Genomic DNA, 17006 nt, shown 5'->3' with positions numbered 1-17006 from the left:
AGGGGGGAGGGAGCTCCTCCCGTGCCCAGCAGCACTTTCAGGAACACTCATCCCCGAGATTTGTGCTTTATGAGCTGGATCCAGACATAACCCCCAGCTGGAGCTGGTCCGGCTCAGTGGACAGAACGTCCGCCTGTAGACTGGAGTGTCCTGGGTTCGATTCCTGTCGGGCACGTCCCCCGGTTGCAGGCTCCAGCCCTGGTTGGGGTGCATACAGGAGGCAGCCAATTGGTGTGTCTCTCCCACATAGATGTTTCTCTCTCTGTCTCACCCTCTCCCTTCCACATACACACAAAAAATCAATGGGAAAACATCAGGTGAGGATTAACAAAAAGAATAATGAAGACAACCCTTTGCAAAGTAGCACTTGGCTGCAGAATATGTGTGATTTAAAAACCAAGAAATGAACCCCGACCTTGGGATGGTTGAGGGTGCAGCGAGTCGACGTGGGGACAGGGCCTGGGACGAGGGCGCAGGGACGGAGGGTGCAGGCCCGGGGGTCGGGGTGTCACTGCTGCTTCCCGCAGGCGGCTGGACTCGAACGCGCTGCACTGCGACTGCGAGATCCTGTGGCTGGCGGACCTGCTGAAGGCCTACGCCCGGTCGGGGAACGCGCAGGCCGCGGCCACCTGCGAGTACCCCCGGCAAGTCCAGGGCCGGTCGGTGGCCACCATCACCCCGGAGGAGCTGGACTGTGGTGAGTGAGCGCGTGGCCGTGGGAGCGTGGGCGTGGGCGTGCAGGGCCCGGCGGCCGCTGTCCCCGTGGGTCCCCCGAGTCCAGTCTAAGAGGAACCTCTGTGCAAAGCCCTTTCTGTGGTGTCTGTAAGGAGGTATTTCTTTTTTATAAAACTTTCATGAAAATATTTCTATTGGTTTTAGAGAGAGAGGAAGAGAGAGGGAAACATCAATCCTCTGCCTCCTGCAAGCCCCCTACTAGGGACCTAGTCAGCAACCTGGGCACGTGCCCTGACCGGGAATCGAACCTGTGACCTCCTGGGTCATAGATCAACGATCAGCTGCTGTGGGCCTTTTGGGTTTTACTTGGCAGTCCCTGCAAAGAGCGCAGAACGAAGCACACTGCTGCCTTCTTGTTGCTCCCTGCAGGCTGGGTGTAGGGGCCCGAGAGGAGTGCGGGTGCGGGCGGGACCGGCGGGGGCAGGGCCTGCAGGGCGCATGGGGAGGTAGCTGAGCGCTCTGCACCGAGTGCGCCCTGAGGTGACCTCGCTGGGTGTGAGCCGGTTCCCCCACCTGGGCGCCCCCAGGAGCCGGGGGAGAGCAGAGCCGCCCCAGACCGCAGGACAGTCTCCTTGGGAAGCGGAGGGGCCCGGCCTGGCCTTTAGCTTCAGCCCTTTTGGTGCTAAAAGGAGTTCTGGCTCCTGGAAGCAGCGGGGCTTCCCGTGGGAAAGGCGAGCAGCGCAGAGCCCCGGCTGCGCATGCGCCGCTGAACCGTGCACGTGCAGGCGCATGTGCCTCCCGGCTCCGCAGCCCGGGCTCCGGGCGGTGGGCGGACAGGGCTTCCCGCCCTCCGTTCCCGGAGACGGGTGGGCTGGTGAGCGCGGGCGTCGGGGGCGCAGGGACACCCCCGGAAGACGCCCCCCACGCAGGTGGGAACTGGTGGGACCGTTGGACTGAGGCGCCACTGGGCCCAGACGGGCTCCCGTGATGGGCCTGGGGGGCTGTTCCGTGGCGGGTGGACCCCGAACCCCAAAACCCGGCTCCTTGTCGCGCAGAAAGGCCCCGGATCACGTCGGAGCCCCAGGACGCCGACGTCACGTTGGGGAACACGGTGTTCTTCACCTGCCGAGCCGAAGGCAACCCCAAGCCCGAGATCATCTGGCTGCGGAACAAGTGAGGGTGCAGGGCGGGCTGCCGGGCCACCCCTACCCTGCCGGCCCCCCAACCCTGGGGGTCACCCCCAACCTGCGGGTCACCCGCATCCTACGGGTCACTCCCACCCTGTGGGCCACCCCCTGCCCCCACCCTGTAGGTCACCCCCATCCCTTCCTCTCAGAAATCAGTGGAAGTGTTGAATAAGTAAATGAATAAAAGGTGGAGGAGAGCAGATTGGCTTAAGCCCTTCACCCCTCTCTATAAATGAACAAGTGGACCCTAAAAGTTAAAATGGCTGAGCCAGTCATGGCATATGGAGCCTGGCCCCTGCCCAACATCTGGCCGCCTGTGCCCCACCTGCCTCCCCCGCCGGGTCAGGTGCTCATGGCAGGGGGCGGCCACATCAGTCAGGGTCCTGCTTGTGGGGCCGGGGTGACCGCTCCCACCCAGACACAAGACGGAGACGGATTTCTGTCTGGGGGCTTGTTGCAGGGGGAGGAGGGGGGTGAGGGGCTGGGGGGGCAGGGCTGGCGTCTGTAGACTGGGCCCAGGGCCCTCGAACCCAGCACAGGGAGCTGCCCCTGCAGGGCTTTGTCCTGTCAGCCCGTCATGGTCGGCTTCAGGAAGGTGGACATTCCTCCCGTTGTCTGGACACAAAGGGAAGGTGGTGTTTGCCCCCTCGTGTTCTTTCCCTCCCTTAGGATCCACTCGCTGTGAAAGGTCTGCCTTCACGGCGAGCACGTGTGAGTGACCGACAGGCAGCTGGGCTCGTTAGCAAGGCAGAGGCAGGGTCCCCACCAGGACATGCTGGGGCCCCGGGATGCAGCGTCCACCCAGGATCAGCCGTGGCTGGGGTGGGGCCTAAGCTTACGGACGGGCGTGTCCTTGCAGCAATGAGCTGAGCATGAAGGCGGACTCCCGCCTGAACCTGCTGGACGACGGCACGCTGATGATCCAGAACACGCGGGAGACAGACCAGGGCGTGTACCAGTGCATGGCCAAGAACGCGGCGGGCGAGGCCAAGACGCATGAGGTGACCCTCAGGTACTTTGGGTCTCCAGGTACGTGACGGCCTTGCCCGTGGGGGTTCCTCCCAGGGTGGTGTCCACGCCTCTCTCCCTCCTGCACCCGGCTGCTGCCGCCGCGGGAACCAGCCTCCTGTCTCTGGCCAAAGCCCCTGCCATGGGCTCCGTCCCAGGGGAGTCATGACCTTGGCCCTGGCCCACATCGTCCCTCGTCCCAGACGGACACTCGGTGGAAGCCGAGCAGGCAGTGCTACAGGCGGTGTCCGGGCGCCAGAGAGATGTCACCCCACCTCTGACCCTCCAGTTGCCCTGGTCCCGAGGGGCATGGGCCCTGTGTTCCCTTTGGGCAGGGAGGTCTCTGTAGTGTTGGGTTTGGTTATTGAAAAAGGAGCCAAAATCTGGGTTTTCATGTAAAATTCCCAGGTTGAAAGTTTTGGCATCTATTTAAAAAGGTGGCCTTCTAGCGAGGCACAGCTGTGGCCTCGGTCGGACTGAGTGCCCTGCCCTCGTCTCCATGTTTAACTGGAGAACTCGTCATGTTTAACCCGAGACCTTGATGAGAGGGGCCTGGCCTGGGAGGACAGTCCCACCCCCTCCTGCTGAGGGCACAGCCGCTGGGTGCCCTGTGGTCTGCACGGGCCCCCACCCGCCAGGACGGCTGTGTCTGTCACTGCCTCCGGGCGCCCCCTGAGCTTCCCCGTCAGCCATCCCGGGTTCCCTGGTGCTCAGTGTTTCCGGCCACCGTCAGGCGGTGCCAGCGATTGTTGAGGGTTTCTTTGTTTAGTCAGGCGGTGCCAGCGATTGTTGAGGGTTTCTTTGTTTAGTCTCAGGTCTTTGAATGGGTCTGGTGTTCGCCACATCCCAGCACGTGGTCCCCTTTCTGTGAATGAGAGTTCCTGGTGTCGGATTTCAGCTCAGAGGGATGCCCTCCCTGGATCAAAGCCCTGTCACATCACTCCCCCAAATCACAGTCACAGGGCGCCCAGCGGGCACCTGCTATGGGAGCCGCTGGGGCTCCGGGCCCGGGGGAGCGGGGGCGCGAGCGTGAGGAATAGGGGAACCCACTGAACAACAGGGGGCAGCGCTGTAGCAACGTGTCTCAGAGCAACGGAGAGGAACAGCGTCAGCGAGGGACTCGTTTAGGCAGACCAGAGTGTTTACCATCTCCCCCAGTGGTCGGCAAACTCATTAGTCCTCAGAGCCAAATATCAACAGGACAACGATTGACATTTCTCTTGAGAGCCACAATTTTTAAACTTAAACTTCTAACGCCACTTCTTCAAAGTAGACTCGCCCAGGCCGTGGTATTTTGTGGAAGAGCCACACTCCAGGGGCCAAAGAGCCGCCTGTGGCTCGAGAGCCAAGGTTTGCCGACCACAGCTCTAGGAGATTGTTTCTTCCCCAGGAGCCGTAGCCTTATTTGAGGGACACTTGGAGCATGTCAGTCAGGCTCCCTAACGCTCTCCTGATGGGGACTGTGACCTGGGACGAGGCCCAGCAGTCCATCGGCCTGAGGCAGCCCGACCACCTGGACTGCAAGCTGTCCTACAGGCTGGATGGGGCCAACTGCCTATTTTCCTTAAAATCCTAGAACTGAGAATGGTTTTACCTTCTTCTAGGGTTAGAAAACCTAAGCGTTTTAGGACCTTGGTATTTTAGGATCAGTAGTACTTGTGGGAGATTCGATTTCAGTGACTGTCAATTACATTTTACCATAATGTAACCACAATCATTCCTCCATGAGTTGCTGGTGGCCGTGCTCCGCTACAGGGCCGAGCTGAGCAGGAGTAAAGCCCAAAACACCTGCTCCCTGGTCCTTTGCAGACACGTTCCCAGGCTGTGCTGACAGTTTAAGTGTTTTGATTGATCTCAGAGAGGAAGGGAGAGACATCAGTGATGAGAGAGAACCATCCATTGGCTGCCTCCTGCATGCCCCCTGCTGGTGATCGAGCCTGAAACCTGGGCATGTGCTCAACCACTGAGCCACACCGTCGGGCTCTGGGGCCATTTATAGCCGTAATTACAGCCTGGCTCCTGAGCCTCTGGGAGTGACAGAGGGCTGCAGCACCATCTACTTAACCGGGTTTCTTTTGGGAATTATGGGGTTTGTCCCCAAATCTTTTTTTTTTTTTTTAATATATTTTATTGATTTTTTCACAGAGAGGAAGAGAGAGGGATAGAGAATTAGAAACATCGATGAGAGAGAATCATCGATCAGCTGCTTCTTGCACACCCCCTACTGGGGATGCGCCGGCAACCAAGGTACATGCCCTTGACCGGAATCGAACCCGGGACCTTTCAGTCCCCAGGCCGATGCTCTGTCCACTGAGCCACACCAGTCCCAGCTCTTTTTTTTTTTTTTTTTTTTTAATTTATTTTATTGATTTTCAACAGAGAGGAAGGAAGAGAGATAGAGAGCTAGAAAGGTCAATGAGAGAGAAACATTGACCAGCTGCCTCTTGCACACCCCCTACCGGGGATGTGCCCGCAACCAAGGTACATGCCCTTGACCGGAATCAAACCCGGGACCTTTCAGTCCGCAGACCGACGCTCTACCACTGAGCCAAACCGGCTTCGGCTATCCCCGAATCTTTTGCTATCACAGGCCCCTCTCCCTTTATCCAGAACCACTGGGCTGTCCAGGTGCTGGTTAAATTCAGACATTTGGGAATTTTTTCAGAAGGCCCCCTCGGCTCGTCAATAAACACGTCAGCGTCCGGTGTGAACATTCGTAGCGGAAAAATGAGGGCTCTGAGTGGCCTCGACCTTTGTAAACAAGTGGTGAAGTAATGTTGGATTCCGGGATCCTGGATGAGGGTGTTGTTCGGAAGAAATAACACAGCAATTAAATGAGACCTTTTACTTACCTATCGTTTTTTAAAAATATTTTTTTTTTTATTTCAGAGAGAAACATTAATGATGAGAGAATTGTCCATTGGCTGCCTCCTGCACACCCCCTACTGGGGATCAAACCTGCAACCCGGGCATGTGCCCTGACTTGGAATCGAACCCGGGACCCTTCAGTCCACAGGCTGACGCTCTAGCCACTGAGTCAAGTCAGCTAGGGCTTCTCAATGCAGTTTTGTGAAACTTTCTATTTTTTTATGTTCTAACATAAAAAACAGTGTTTTATACCAATAAGAACTACGGAGAGGCTTAATCAGAGTGACATAACGGATTCAGGAGAAGCCAAAATAAGGGCCCTCCTCGTCCCATTGGAGAAATCACTGTCCCTCACAGGTCCTGCTCCTCGTGTGACACAGGCAGTAGGCCGTCTTTATTCTCTGTGTATTTCTTTTCTTTTTCTCTTCTTTTTTAAAAAAATATATTTTATTGATTTTTTACAGAGAGGAAGAGAGAGGGATAGAGAGTTAGAAACATCGATGAGAGAGAATCATCTATCGGCTGCCTCTTGCGTGCCCCCTACTGGGGATGTGCCAGCAACCAAGGTACATGCCCTTGACCGGAATCAAACCTGGGACCTTTCAGTCCGCAGACCGACGCTCTACCACTGAGCCACACTGGTTTCGGCTTTCTGTGTATTTCTGTAACAAACAATAGCGCGGACGGGGAAATGAGGTTAAATCGTGTCTGGGACAGCAGCTTAGCGGTCGTAGACAGAATGAGGTGCGTGAATAGAAAACGAGCAGACGCCGATGCCCACCTCGAGGGATTAACTCCTTGTGTTTCGTCGTGACAGCTCGACCCACTTTTGTAATCCAGCCGCAGAACACGGAGGTGCTGGTCGGCGAGAGCGTCACGCTGGAGTGCAGCGCCACGGGCCACCCGCTGCCCACCATCGCCTGGACCCGCGGGGACCGCTCGCCCCTGCCCACCGACCCCCGCGTGAGCATCACGCCCTCGGGCGGCCTCTACATCCAGAACGTGGCGCAGGAGGACGGCGGCGAGTACACCTGCTTCGCCTCCAACAGCCTGGACAGCATCCACGCCACGGCCTTCATCATCGTCCAGGGTGCGCGCCTGGGGACCCTCCGCCCGTGGGCCTGGGTGCCCTCTGCCTGACGCCCGGCAGGAGAGGCCCCGCCCCGGAGCCACCTACACGTTCACCTTTGCAGAAGCTTTAGAGGACGGCTGTTTGGGGTGTGATCCATGGCACCCAGAGCTCTGGCCCGGGCGCCTGTGGGTGACCACGCGGGGTGTGCACACGTGTGTATGTGTGCACGTGTGTGTGTGTGTGTGTGTGTGTGTGTATGTGTGCGTGCGTGTGCACGTGTGTGTATGTGTGCACCGGCGTATTAATCAGGAAGCCCTCACACATTTTGGAATTTCCCAGGGTTGATTCTTGGACACAGGAGGCCCCGAGTTTTAAGACATGTGCTATGCATTTCCCAACTTCTTGACTCAATACTGACTTTATTAGTGTTTGTTGTTGTTGATCCTCACCCAAGGCTATTTTTCCCATTGATTTTAGAGAGAGGAGAAGAGGAGGGAAAGGGGGGGGAGAGAGATCTATGTGAGAGAGGCGCATCGATTGGTTGCCTGCCACACGCACCCCCACGGGGCCAGGGAGCCTGCCACCGAGGTACCTGCCTTGACTGGGGAGCGAACCTGTCACCCTGGGTGCGCACCCGCCACGCTGACCCCTGAGCTCTGGCCAGGGCTGGGTGTTCGTTTTTACATCAATCACATGGCTGGGGGGGGGGGGGGGTGCTGGAGCCTCCGGAGAGAACAGAAATGGAACTACGAGAGAAGCGAGTTCTCTCCCAGCCCCTCCACGGGAACCCGGGGAGGTTTGTCAACCTTCCGGCACCTTCTCCACGCAGGCACTGTGGTCACTTGGTGTTGATGTCCTTCGTTGTGGCCGATGCTTTTATAGAAATGGGCTCACACTGGACACTGTTGTTACATTTTTTTCAATAAAAAAAAAGCAGACCAAGTCCCGCCCTGGGCTTCCTGCTCTTCACCCCAAGCGTCTGCCTCACCTGCTCAGGCTGCCGGCTGGCGGGGCTGACAGAGGGGACCTATCAGGGTGGACCCGCCCACGGAGGCCTCCCCAGCCTGCCGCCGCCTCAGGGAAGCCGTTTCTCACACGTGTCCCATGTCTCCCCTCCGGCAGCCCTCCCGCAGTTCACCGTGACCCCGAAGGACAGGACTGTGATCGAGGGCCAGACCGTTGACTTCCAGTGCGAGGCCAAGGGGTACCCACAGCCGGTCATCGCCTGGACGAAAGGAGGTAGGGCCCACACCAGGTCTCCACCGTCACCGGCTCCCGCCCTGAGAGCACTGGCTCCGAAGCCAGCGATGTCTTTCTCTGGCCCCCAAATCCCAGTCTCCTGAACAAGACACCCCCCTCCCCCATGTCCCCCTGACTGACTGGCCCCTCACCCTGGCAGGGAGCCAGCTGTCAGTGGACAGGCGGCACCTAGTGCTGTCCTCAGGGACGCTCCGCATCTCGGCCGTCGCCCTCCACGACCAGGGCCAGTACGAGTGCCAGGCCGTTAACATCATCGGCTCCCAGAGGGTCGTGGCCCACCTGACTGTGCAGCCCCGAGGTAGGTGCAGGATGCAGCCCCTGGTGGGCGTGGGGGGGCGGGGACCCTGCCCGTGGACGTGGCTCCTGCACCGGCATTCACGTCACTCATAACCCACAGCCACCTCTACCCGTTTTGAATAACTGACCTTGACCTTGGGCTCCCGAGGGGACTGTGTCCCATGCGGCTCATTAGGTTGCATGCAGCCTGTGGTAACAGGTTTACCCAGTGGTGCTGATACGGACTCCGATGGGCCGACCTGTCAGTGCATGGACCATGGTTTTCCTGGCCAATGGTATCCCCCTGAGGAAGCAGTCTTTTCTGGTTACTGCAGCAGCGCTGGGTCTGGGGGCCCCACCGTGTCCTGGTGTCACGGTTCTGTTTCCTGTGTGCACCCCCCTATTGCATGCTAGGGCCCCCCATGTTCTCTGCACTCAGAAGGAACTGGTCGCCTGGTGTCTCTAGAAAGGCTCAGGGCAGACATGGGGTCCTGGGCCTTCTCCAGGGCTTGGCTGGCTCTGGGTTTCGGGTTTGCCCGCTCAGTCCTGGGCGGCCAGGGCTCTGGGCGGCCTGTTGGGTGAGAACTCCTGAATCGCCGCCAGGCCCTCCTCCCCATTCACCCTCGGATTCCCTCCCGCTCACCGGGGTCTCGGGGGCTAGGTGCAGAGCCTGGACAGACAGGAGCTCCGTCAGGCTTGCAGTCTGCTCATGGGTAGGGATATCTGGGCCCCTCCAGCCCCTCCTCTCTATGCAGACACCCCAGGAGGAGACACGTGGCCAGCTGAGCTCTGCCCTGGGCCTGTGGGGACAGAGGGAGGGCGGGCGGGGGGTTCAAGGTGTCAGCTGTGCTCCTTGCCTTCCAGTCACCCCGGTGTTCAGCAGCGTTCCCAGCGACCAGACGGTGGAGGTGGGCTCCAACGTGCAGCTGCCATGCAGCTCACAGGGCGAGCCCGAACCCACCATCACCTGGAACAAGGTACCGCGGGGGGCAGGTGCGCAGGGTGGTGGGGGACTGTGGGGCAACTTCCAAATCATGGGTCCAAGGGGAAAGATGTGCTGCTGTCCTCAATAATAAAGCCAAATGAGACAGACAGCCTGGGACCTTCCCCTCTTCACAGCCTCATGGCACAATAGCAGAAAAACCTGCCTGTTAGACCCTTGGCCTCAACGTCAACAGGGAAGATTCTTTGTGGTTTTATTTTTCTACTAGAGGCCTGATGCACAAAGATTCATTTGTGCAGAATGGCCTTCCTTCCCGTGGCTGCTGGCGCCACTTTCACTCTGGCCTGGAGCCACCTCTCCCTTTTCACACTGCCCAGAGGCCCATAGCAGCTGGGGCAGTGTGGAATGCCTGCGTCCCATTCCCTGGCCGCTCAGCGCCTGTGTGTGCAAATTAACCCACCATCTTTGTTGGATTAATTTGCATCCTCGCTCCTGATTGGCTGGTGAGTGCACGAAGGTACAGTCCATTTGCATCTTTTTTATTAATGTAGATTGTTTTTATTAAGCCCCATAAAAACACAACGTACAATCAAGTGCTTAAAATGAGGGGTGTCCTGGGAGGCCAGAAAGCATATGTGCCTGTCCTTGCTTCCTTTCTCGCCTGGGATGTCGCTGTCCCAGGAGGCAGTGCCCAGCCCCTCTCCCTTCCAGGTACCTGAATTCATGCCTCCACACTGCAGTCTGTGCTGTCCCGTCCCACCCCCTCCACCACCACCACCCACCCCCCGCCTGCCCATCCTGGAAAATCCCAGGATTGTGGCTTCTGTCTGGATCTTCCCTGAGCCTAGGCAGGGCATCAGACAGTTTATCCCATGGAATCCATACTGGGTGAATCTGATTCACCTTCTCTTTCCGATTGTGGATAAACCTGCCCTTGGCCTCCCAACGTTCCCACCTGTGAGGCCCAGCGATGGCCCCCGCGCCACCTGTCACGGACAGTACTGCTCCACGTCTTATTCCTGGATGTCTCCCCTTTCTCCAGGATGGGGTCCAGGTGACAGAAAGTGGGAAGTTTCACATCAGCCCTGAGGGGTTCCTGACCATCCACGACGTGGGCACCGCGGACGCCGGCCGCTATGAGTGTGTGGCGCGCAGCACCATCGGGCAGGCCTCGGTCAGCATGGTGCTCGGCGTGAGCGGTAGGCTGCCCGGCCAGGGTTCCTGCAGCTGGCAGACACCACCCGCGTGGGTTCAGACCGCGGGAGGAAGGCACAGGCTCCCAGCACAAGGCCTGGCTCGGGGGGTATTAGAAAGGGGCATGTCCACACTCCTAGTTTGCAGGGAGGCCACCAGGGCACCCTCCGTAGGTGGCAGGGCCAGGTGGGCTCAGGAGCCCCTCCTCCCTCCTGCCCGGCGAGGCCACTGAGTCCGAGTCCCTCGGCAGAGCCTCCCTGCCCTTGGTTTGGTGGTGGGTTTAGCCGTCATCCAAGCCCCTTCAATCCGACCGTCATCACTTGGCAAAAGTTCGGTGCTGTTATTGCCACATCCTTACCCCCCGAGCTCAGGAGACGGGTGTGGCCAGGCCTGTTCCCAGGGTGTAAACATTCGAGTGTCTTCCACGTAAACCTCCACGTAATCCCCGAAGCAGCCGGCCCGTCTCCCTGAGCTCTGGGGGTTAAAGAACGCCTCCCCAGCCGGCCAGTGTCTGACATTATAGCCACTTTTTCCCTGTTCCTGTAGACCAGCCGTGGGGGACTTTTTTCTGTCGAGGGCCATTTGGAATTTGTAACATCATTCACACACAGGCCATACAAAATTATCAGCTTAAAAATTAGCCTGCTATAATTGGTCATTTAATTAACTCAAACCTAATGCCTTGGCAGGGCCAGACCAAATGATTTCTCGGGCCCCATACAGCCTGTGGGCTGGGCACTTACACACACACACACACACACACACACCCGTTTAGAAGGTGTAGTGTGACTCCACAAGTGAAAAGTCTGTAATTCCAACACTGTTTGGATGCAGCGTCCAGTAGAGTTTGTGATGAAGTGAGTTAAGCTCTGGTGTGAGGAACAAAGCCTTGGGAGACGTGTGCCTCTGTCTTGATGACGTAGCGTCTAGACGCTGAGAACGCGTCCAGGGCCCTGGTAACCAGCAGCTCCGTGTTCTCCTAGTGCCTGACGTCAGCCGAAATGGGGACCCCTTCGTGGCCACATCCATCGAGGAGGCAATTGCCACGGTCGACAGGGCCATAAACTCCACACGGACACACCTGTTTGACAGGTAGGACGTGGTCTGGCCCGCCCCTCTGAGCTCTACAAGGGGAATCTCGGGCCATTTTGGTCCAGGGTGACCTGTTGCCTCATCGGGAGAAAACTTCACTTGAAAACCATCCACAAGGCTGGCGCCCACTCCCGGGGGTTAAGACAACAGCCACGTCCTTTCCAAGTGGAGCGTGGAGCATGATTCACAAGTCAGACATTTCTTAAAAACGGCAACACGGCCTTTTGGCTCATTGCTAAACGATTTGGCAAAAACAATCTATCTCACAAGCCATTAGGGGACGTGTTCGTGTCGGCCAATTCCGAGGTGTTTTTCCTGTCTGAACTAAAGTCGAGCGTTGCTGTTTCTCCCTGGAACTAATGACCTGTTTGTGTTTGGTTTCTCTTGGTTTTGTTTTTGTTGCCTTCCACCTGGGATCAGGCAGGTACGGTCGCCCCTAGAACAGTAGCTGTGGGAATGTAAAGCCGCAGTCCTGTCGTTGGGTGCCGGTGATTTCTGTCTCTGACTGTCCCCTCTTCCCTCCTGCCCTGGCCTCGCCAGCCGCCCACGCTCCCCCAACGACCTGCTGGCCCTGTTCCGCTACCCGAGGGACCCGTACACCGTGGAGCAGGCGCGCGCCGGCGAGATATTTGAGCGGACGCTGCAGCTGATCCAGGACCACGTGCAGCGTGGCCTCATGGTCGACCTCAACGGAACCAGTCAGTACCAGGCTCCTCCCTGCCTCTTCCTGGCAAGCGGGTGTCACACCCCACCTGCATGCCTTCTTGTACCGCGTGACTGTGAAGGGCACCGTCGGGTGACAGTGAGGGTCCCACCTCAGGTAACAGGTACCCTCTGGCATGTGAGCTGGATGGTCCCTGCCCACTGCCTGTGACCCAAGGTCCGAGGGCAAAGGAGGTTTGAGGGAGGACTTTGCAGGACAATCGCCGTGTAGGTGGCGCTGTGTCCACACGGCTGTTGGAAAGGCTGTGTGTGGAGCTCTAGCCTCTGTCCTGGGTGCTGATGGGTAGCATGGGGTGACTGCCACCGTGTCACTGTGCCCCTGGCAATGGCATTGCCCGGCAGTGACAGGTGCCTGCGCCGGGTAGGAGTGCCGAGCAGGAGGGCTAGTGGTGCTGTGAGAGATGGTGGTGACTGGGTTTTACTGTGTAGTAGCATCCCTCTCATCAGCAGCTGTTTGCTCAGGGTTGTGCGTGAGCCTACGTGCTGCTGGGGATAGTTCCGGAAGCAGCCAACCTGAGAATGGGGTGCCACGTGATTCACAACCCTCTGCTTCCCGGCTTTTCCGTGGGTTCCGCCTTGTCTTTGAGGGGCGCCTTTTGCCGTCAGGACAGAAACATTGAGGGAGGACTGAACACTATTCCTAAGGACACGTGTGTGCAGTGGGGGCAGTCCTCCCGGTTCTGGGACCGGTCTGAGCCCAGTGTCCTGGAGGCCGGCTTGTGTGGGTGCCTCCTGTTCTCCATCCTCAGGGTCATCTCCACTGGTCTCTATGGCGACCACCAGCCTCTGCTCCCGGCACCTGGAGGAGCGTCTCTGCCGGGCAATCCCTGCCGAGTGCCGGGGACGGGCTGGGCGGGGTAATGACCCGGGAGGGAGGTGGCAGTTGGGGACCAGGTGCCCTGGAGAGGGTGTGTCCCAGTGTGACGGCAGAGGTGATGGTCACTCAGCCTGGCTGTAGTGGACGCTCGCACAGATGTCCACCTGAGGCGTTTACCTGCAGGCCTGCCTGGGTCCTAGTTCTGTGACCTGGGAGGGATCCCTCGTGGGGAGTGGACTGGCTTTTCCCCAATAACAGCACCTTCCAGGCCCTGTCCCGTCCTGAAGAGGTCGCTTGTCCATCCCTTAGTCTTGGATACGCACTTTTTCTCAGTGTTTTCACCCACAGCAGTTGTCTGCGTTCTGAGGTAGTTTTTATTTCTAAAGTGAGCTGGACAAGGGCGTGGCTGCAATGGCAATGGCAGTCTGCAGCCTTCCCGGAATGTCTCTTTTCCCAGACCCGCTGCCTGCATCTGTAGACAGGTCTGCGTCTGACCAGCGGGTGTTCAGACACACTGGTTCCAAGTTCACAGGCTGCTGGGTCCGGTCCACCCGGTGCTGGCTGGCGCCCGCCCTCGGCTCGGCTCCTAGTCCCTGCAGTGAGGCGGCCTGGGAGGCGGCCCCAGAGCTGCGGCTGACCCTCCGCCACCGCTGTAGACAGGGGCTGCGCAGGGAGGCGCCTCGGCTCAGGTGATGTGGGCGGAAGTGGTGCTTGGTGTTCAGGACGGAGAATGTGGAAGTTCAGGGGGAACTGGGAGGAGGCGGGCGTGGCAGTGTCTGCTGTGATCTCGGGGAGCACACCGTCCGCCCAAGCCTTTCGTCCCGGTGAGCGTGGCCTGGGTGCCCGGATCCCGGTGTCCCATCCCCAGCAAAGCACTCGTGTCCCTGGTGCTTCTCCCTGGCCGGTGGGGTTTCCTCACCGCCGGTTCCTTACGCATCCATAGGGGAGTTTCGAGCACGCCCCTACAAGAGGCTGTGTCAAGTGCATGAGATTGGGCCTAGGTTCGAGCGATGCTTGAAAGAGGAAGTGAGGGTGACTGAGATCTGGCGGTGCCGGCCAGTGTTGGGGGTGCAGGTGCCGCTGTGAGTGTGCTTAGGAGGGGAGCTGTTCCTGAGTGTGCGCCCCTGCGTGTTCGAGCGCACGCCTGCATGCCTCAGAGCGCGCCCCTGCGTACATGCTGGCGGGCGGAGTTCCTCCGGCCTGAAACATGGCTGGTGATGGAGGTGGGAACCCTTCAGGGAGAGGCTGGAGGCTGTTCCCGCGCCCCCCTGCCCCCTTTCTCCCTCCCCTCCCCCCTCCCCTCTTCCCACTCCCCTCCTCCCTCTCCCCTCCTCCCTCCCCCCTCTTCCCTCTCCCCTCCTTCCTCTCCCCTCTCTCCCCTCTTCCCTCTCCCCTCCTCCCTCTCCCTGGAAGCACAGGCCCGGGGTCCGTCCGCGGACTCAGGTGCACAAGCCGCCCGTCCTTCCCGCAGGCTACCACTACAACGACCTGGTCTCCCCGCAGTACCTGAGCCTCATCGCCAACCTGTCGGGCTGCACCGCGCACCGGCGCGTCAACAACTGCTCAGACATGTGCTTCCACCAGAAGTACCGCACGCACGACGGCACCTGCAACAACCTGCAGCACCCGATGTGGGGCGCCTCGCTGACGGCCTTCGAGCGCCTGCTCAAGTCCGTGTACGAGAACGGCTTCAACACGCCGCGCGGCGTGACGCCGGGCCGGCTCTACCACGGGCACGCGCTGCCCATGCCGCGCCTCGTGTCCACCACGCTCATCGGCACGGAGGCCGTCACGCCGGACGCCCAGTACACGCACATGCTCATGCAGTGGGGCCAGTTCCTGGACCACGACCTGGACTCCACGGTGGTGGCGCTGAGCCAGGCGCGCTTCTCGGACGGGCAGCACTGCAGCTCCGCCTGCAGCAACGACCCGCCCTGCTTCTCGCTCACCATCCCGCCCAACGACCCGCGCGTGCGCAACGGCGCGCGCTGCATGTTCTTCGTGCGCTCCAGCCCCGTGTGCGGCAGCGGCATGACCTCGCTGCTCATGAACTCCGTGTACCCGCGCGAGCAGATCAACCAGCTCACCTCCTACATCGACGCCTCCAACGTGTACGGCAGCTCGGAGCACGAGGCGCGCGCGGTGCGAGACCTGGCCAGCCAGCGCGGGCTGCTGCGCCAGGGCATCGTGCAGCGCTCCGGCAAGCCGCTGCTGCCCTTCGCCGCGGGGCCGCCCACCGAGTGCATGCGGGACGAGAGCGAGAGCCCCATCCCCTGCTTCCTGGCCGGCGACCACCGCGCCAACGAGCAGCTGGGCCTCACCAGCATGCACACGCTCTGGTTCCGTGAGCACAACCGCGTGGCCGCCGAGCTGCTGGCGCTGAACCCGCACTGGGACGGCGACACGCTGTACCACGAGGCCCGCAAGATCGTGGGCGCGCAGATGCAGCACATCACCTACCGGCACTGGCTGCCCAAGGTGCTGGGCGAGGTGGGCATGAAGATGCTGGGCGAGTACCGCGGCTACGACCCCGGCGTCAACGCCGGCATCTTCAACGCCTTCGCCACGGCCGCCTTCCGCTTCGGCCACACGCTCATCCAGCCGCTGCTCTACCGGCTGGACGAGGCCTTCCGGCCCGCGGCGCAGGGCCACGTGCCGCTGCACAAGGCCTTCTTCTCGCCCTTCCGCATCGTCAACGAGGGCGGCATCGACCCGCTGCTGCGCGGCCTGTTCGGCGCGGCGGGCAAGATGCGGGTGCCCTCGCAGCTGCTGAACACGGAGCTCACCGAGCGCCTCTTCTCCATGGCGCACACCGTGGCGCTGGACCTGGCCGCCATCAACATCCAGCGCGGCCGCGACCACGGCATCCCGCCCTACCACGACTTCCGCGTCTACTGCAACCTGTCGGCCGCGCACGACTTCGAGGACCTCAGGAACGAGATTCAGGACCCGGAGGTCCGCGAGAAGCTGCGCCGGTGAGTGTCGGCCTCCTGCGTGTGTGAGTCCTCACGCGAGGATGGCTTCTGCGGGTTTATTCAGACCCGTGGCTCTCGACCTTCCTAATGCCGCGACCCTTGACTGCAGCTCCTCGTGTGGTGGTGACCCCCAGCCATAGAATTGTTTCCGTGGCTACGTCAGGACTGTAATTTTGCTACTGGTATGAGTCGTAATGTAAATGTCTGTGTTTCCGATGGCCTTAGGAGACGCTGCTCTCGGTTCTCAAGCTGTGGGTCGTGGCTTTAGGAAGTTTGAGAACCACTGATTTAAAGAGAGTGAAAAGGATGCTGAGACCGGTTTGGCTCAATGGACAGAGCGTCGGCTTGGGGACTGAGGGGACCCGGGTTCGATTCCGGTCAAGGGCATGTACCTTGATTGCGGGCACATCCCCAGTGGGGGGTGTGCAAGAGGCAGCTGATCGATGACTCTCTCATCGATGTTTCTAACTCTCTATCTCTCTTCCTTCCTCTCTGTACAAAATCGATAAAATATATTTAAAAAAACAAAAACAAACAAACAAAAAAAACAAATAAAGAAAGTGAAAAGGAGAGGGAGAGGTAGAGAGAAACGTCCATGTGAGACACATGGGTCGGCTGCCTCCCACACACCCCACATGGGGATCGAGCCCACAACCCAGGCCGGTGCCCTGACCTGGAATCGAACCCTGACCTCCTGGGTCATAGGTCCACACTCACCACTGAGCCACACCGGCCGGACAGTTACTGTATTGTTTTCCATACGAGGAGGAGGAGGAGTTACTTAGCGCATAAGGAGGAGTGGGTTAGACGTGTGCTCGGGCGGTCTGAGAATGTACGAGCATGACGGGAAGGGCTTTCTGTGCGTGCTGCCGAGCTTCCCCAGACCCGCCGTTCAGCGCTCAGGGCCTCCCTGTCT

The 17006-nt window shown here is 59.5% G+C and overlaps 1 protein-coding gene across 2 annotated transcripts in view; it reads left to right on the top strand.

Moving 5' to 3' along the window:
* Window positions 1-17006, top strand: part of PXDN (peroxidasin) — a 46205-nt gene that overhangs the window by 24562 nt on the left and 4637 nt on the right. For both annotated transcript variants that reach the window (XM_045578829.1, XM_036430276.2), the window contains 11 exons: window positions 528-697; window positions 1731-1848; window positions 2722-2891; window positions 6556-6828; window positions 7933-8049; window positions 8210-8368; window positions 9211-9323; window positions 10332-10488; window positions 11467-11575; window positions 12116-12273; window positions 14587-16090. In XM_045578829.1, coding sequence (XP_045434785.1) covers window positions 528-697; window positions 1731-1848; window positions 2722-2891; window positions 6556-6828; window positions 7933-8049; window positions 8210-8368; window positions 9211-9323; window positions 10332-10488; window positions 11467-11575; window positions 12116-12273; window positions 14587-16090 — 3048 coding nt within the window. The remainder of the gene's footprint in view (window positions 1-527; window positions 698-1730; window positions 1849-2721; window positions 2892-6555; window positions 6829-7932; window positions 8050-8209; window positions 8369-9210; window positions 9324-10331; window positions 10489-11466; window positions 11576-12115; window positions 12274-14586; window positions 16091-17006) is intronic.

The sequence above is a fragment of the Pipistrellus kuhlii genome, unplaced genomic scaffold, assembly GCF_014108245.1.
Source record: "Pipistrellus kuhlii isolate mPipKuh1 unplaced genomic scaffold, mPipKuh1.p scaffold_m20_p_106, whole genome shotgun sequence".
Taxonomy (NCBI): domain Eukaryota; kingdom Metazoa; phylum Chordata; class Mammalia; order Chiroptera; family Vespertilionidae; genus Pipistrellus; species Pipistrellus kuhlii.
The sequence above is the reverse complement of the archived record's forward strand: the minus strand, read 5'-3'. Positions and strand labels throughout refer to the sequence as shown.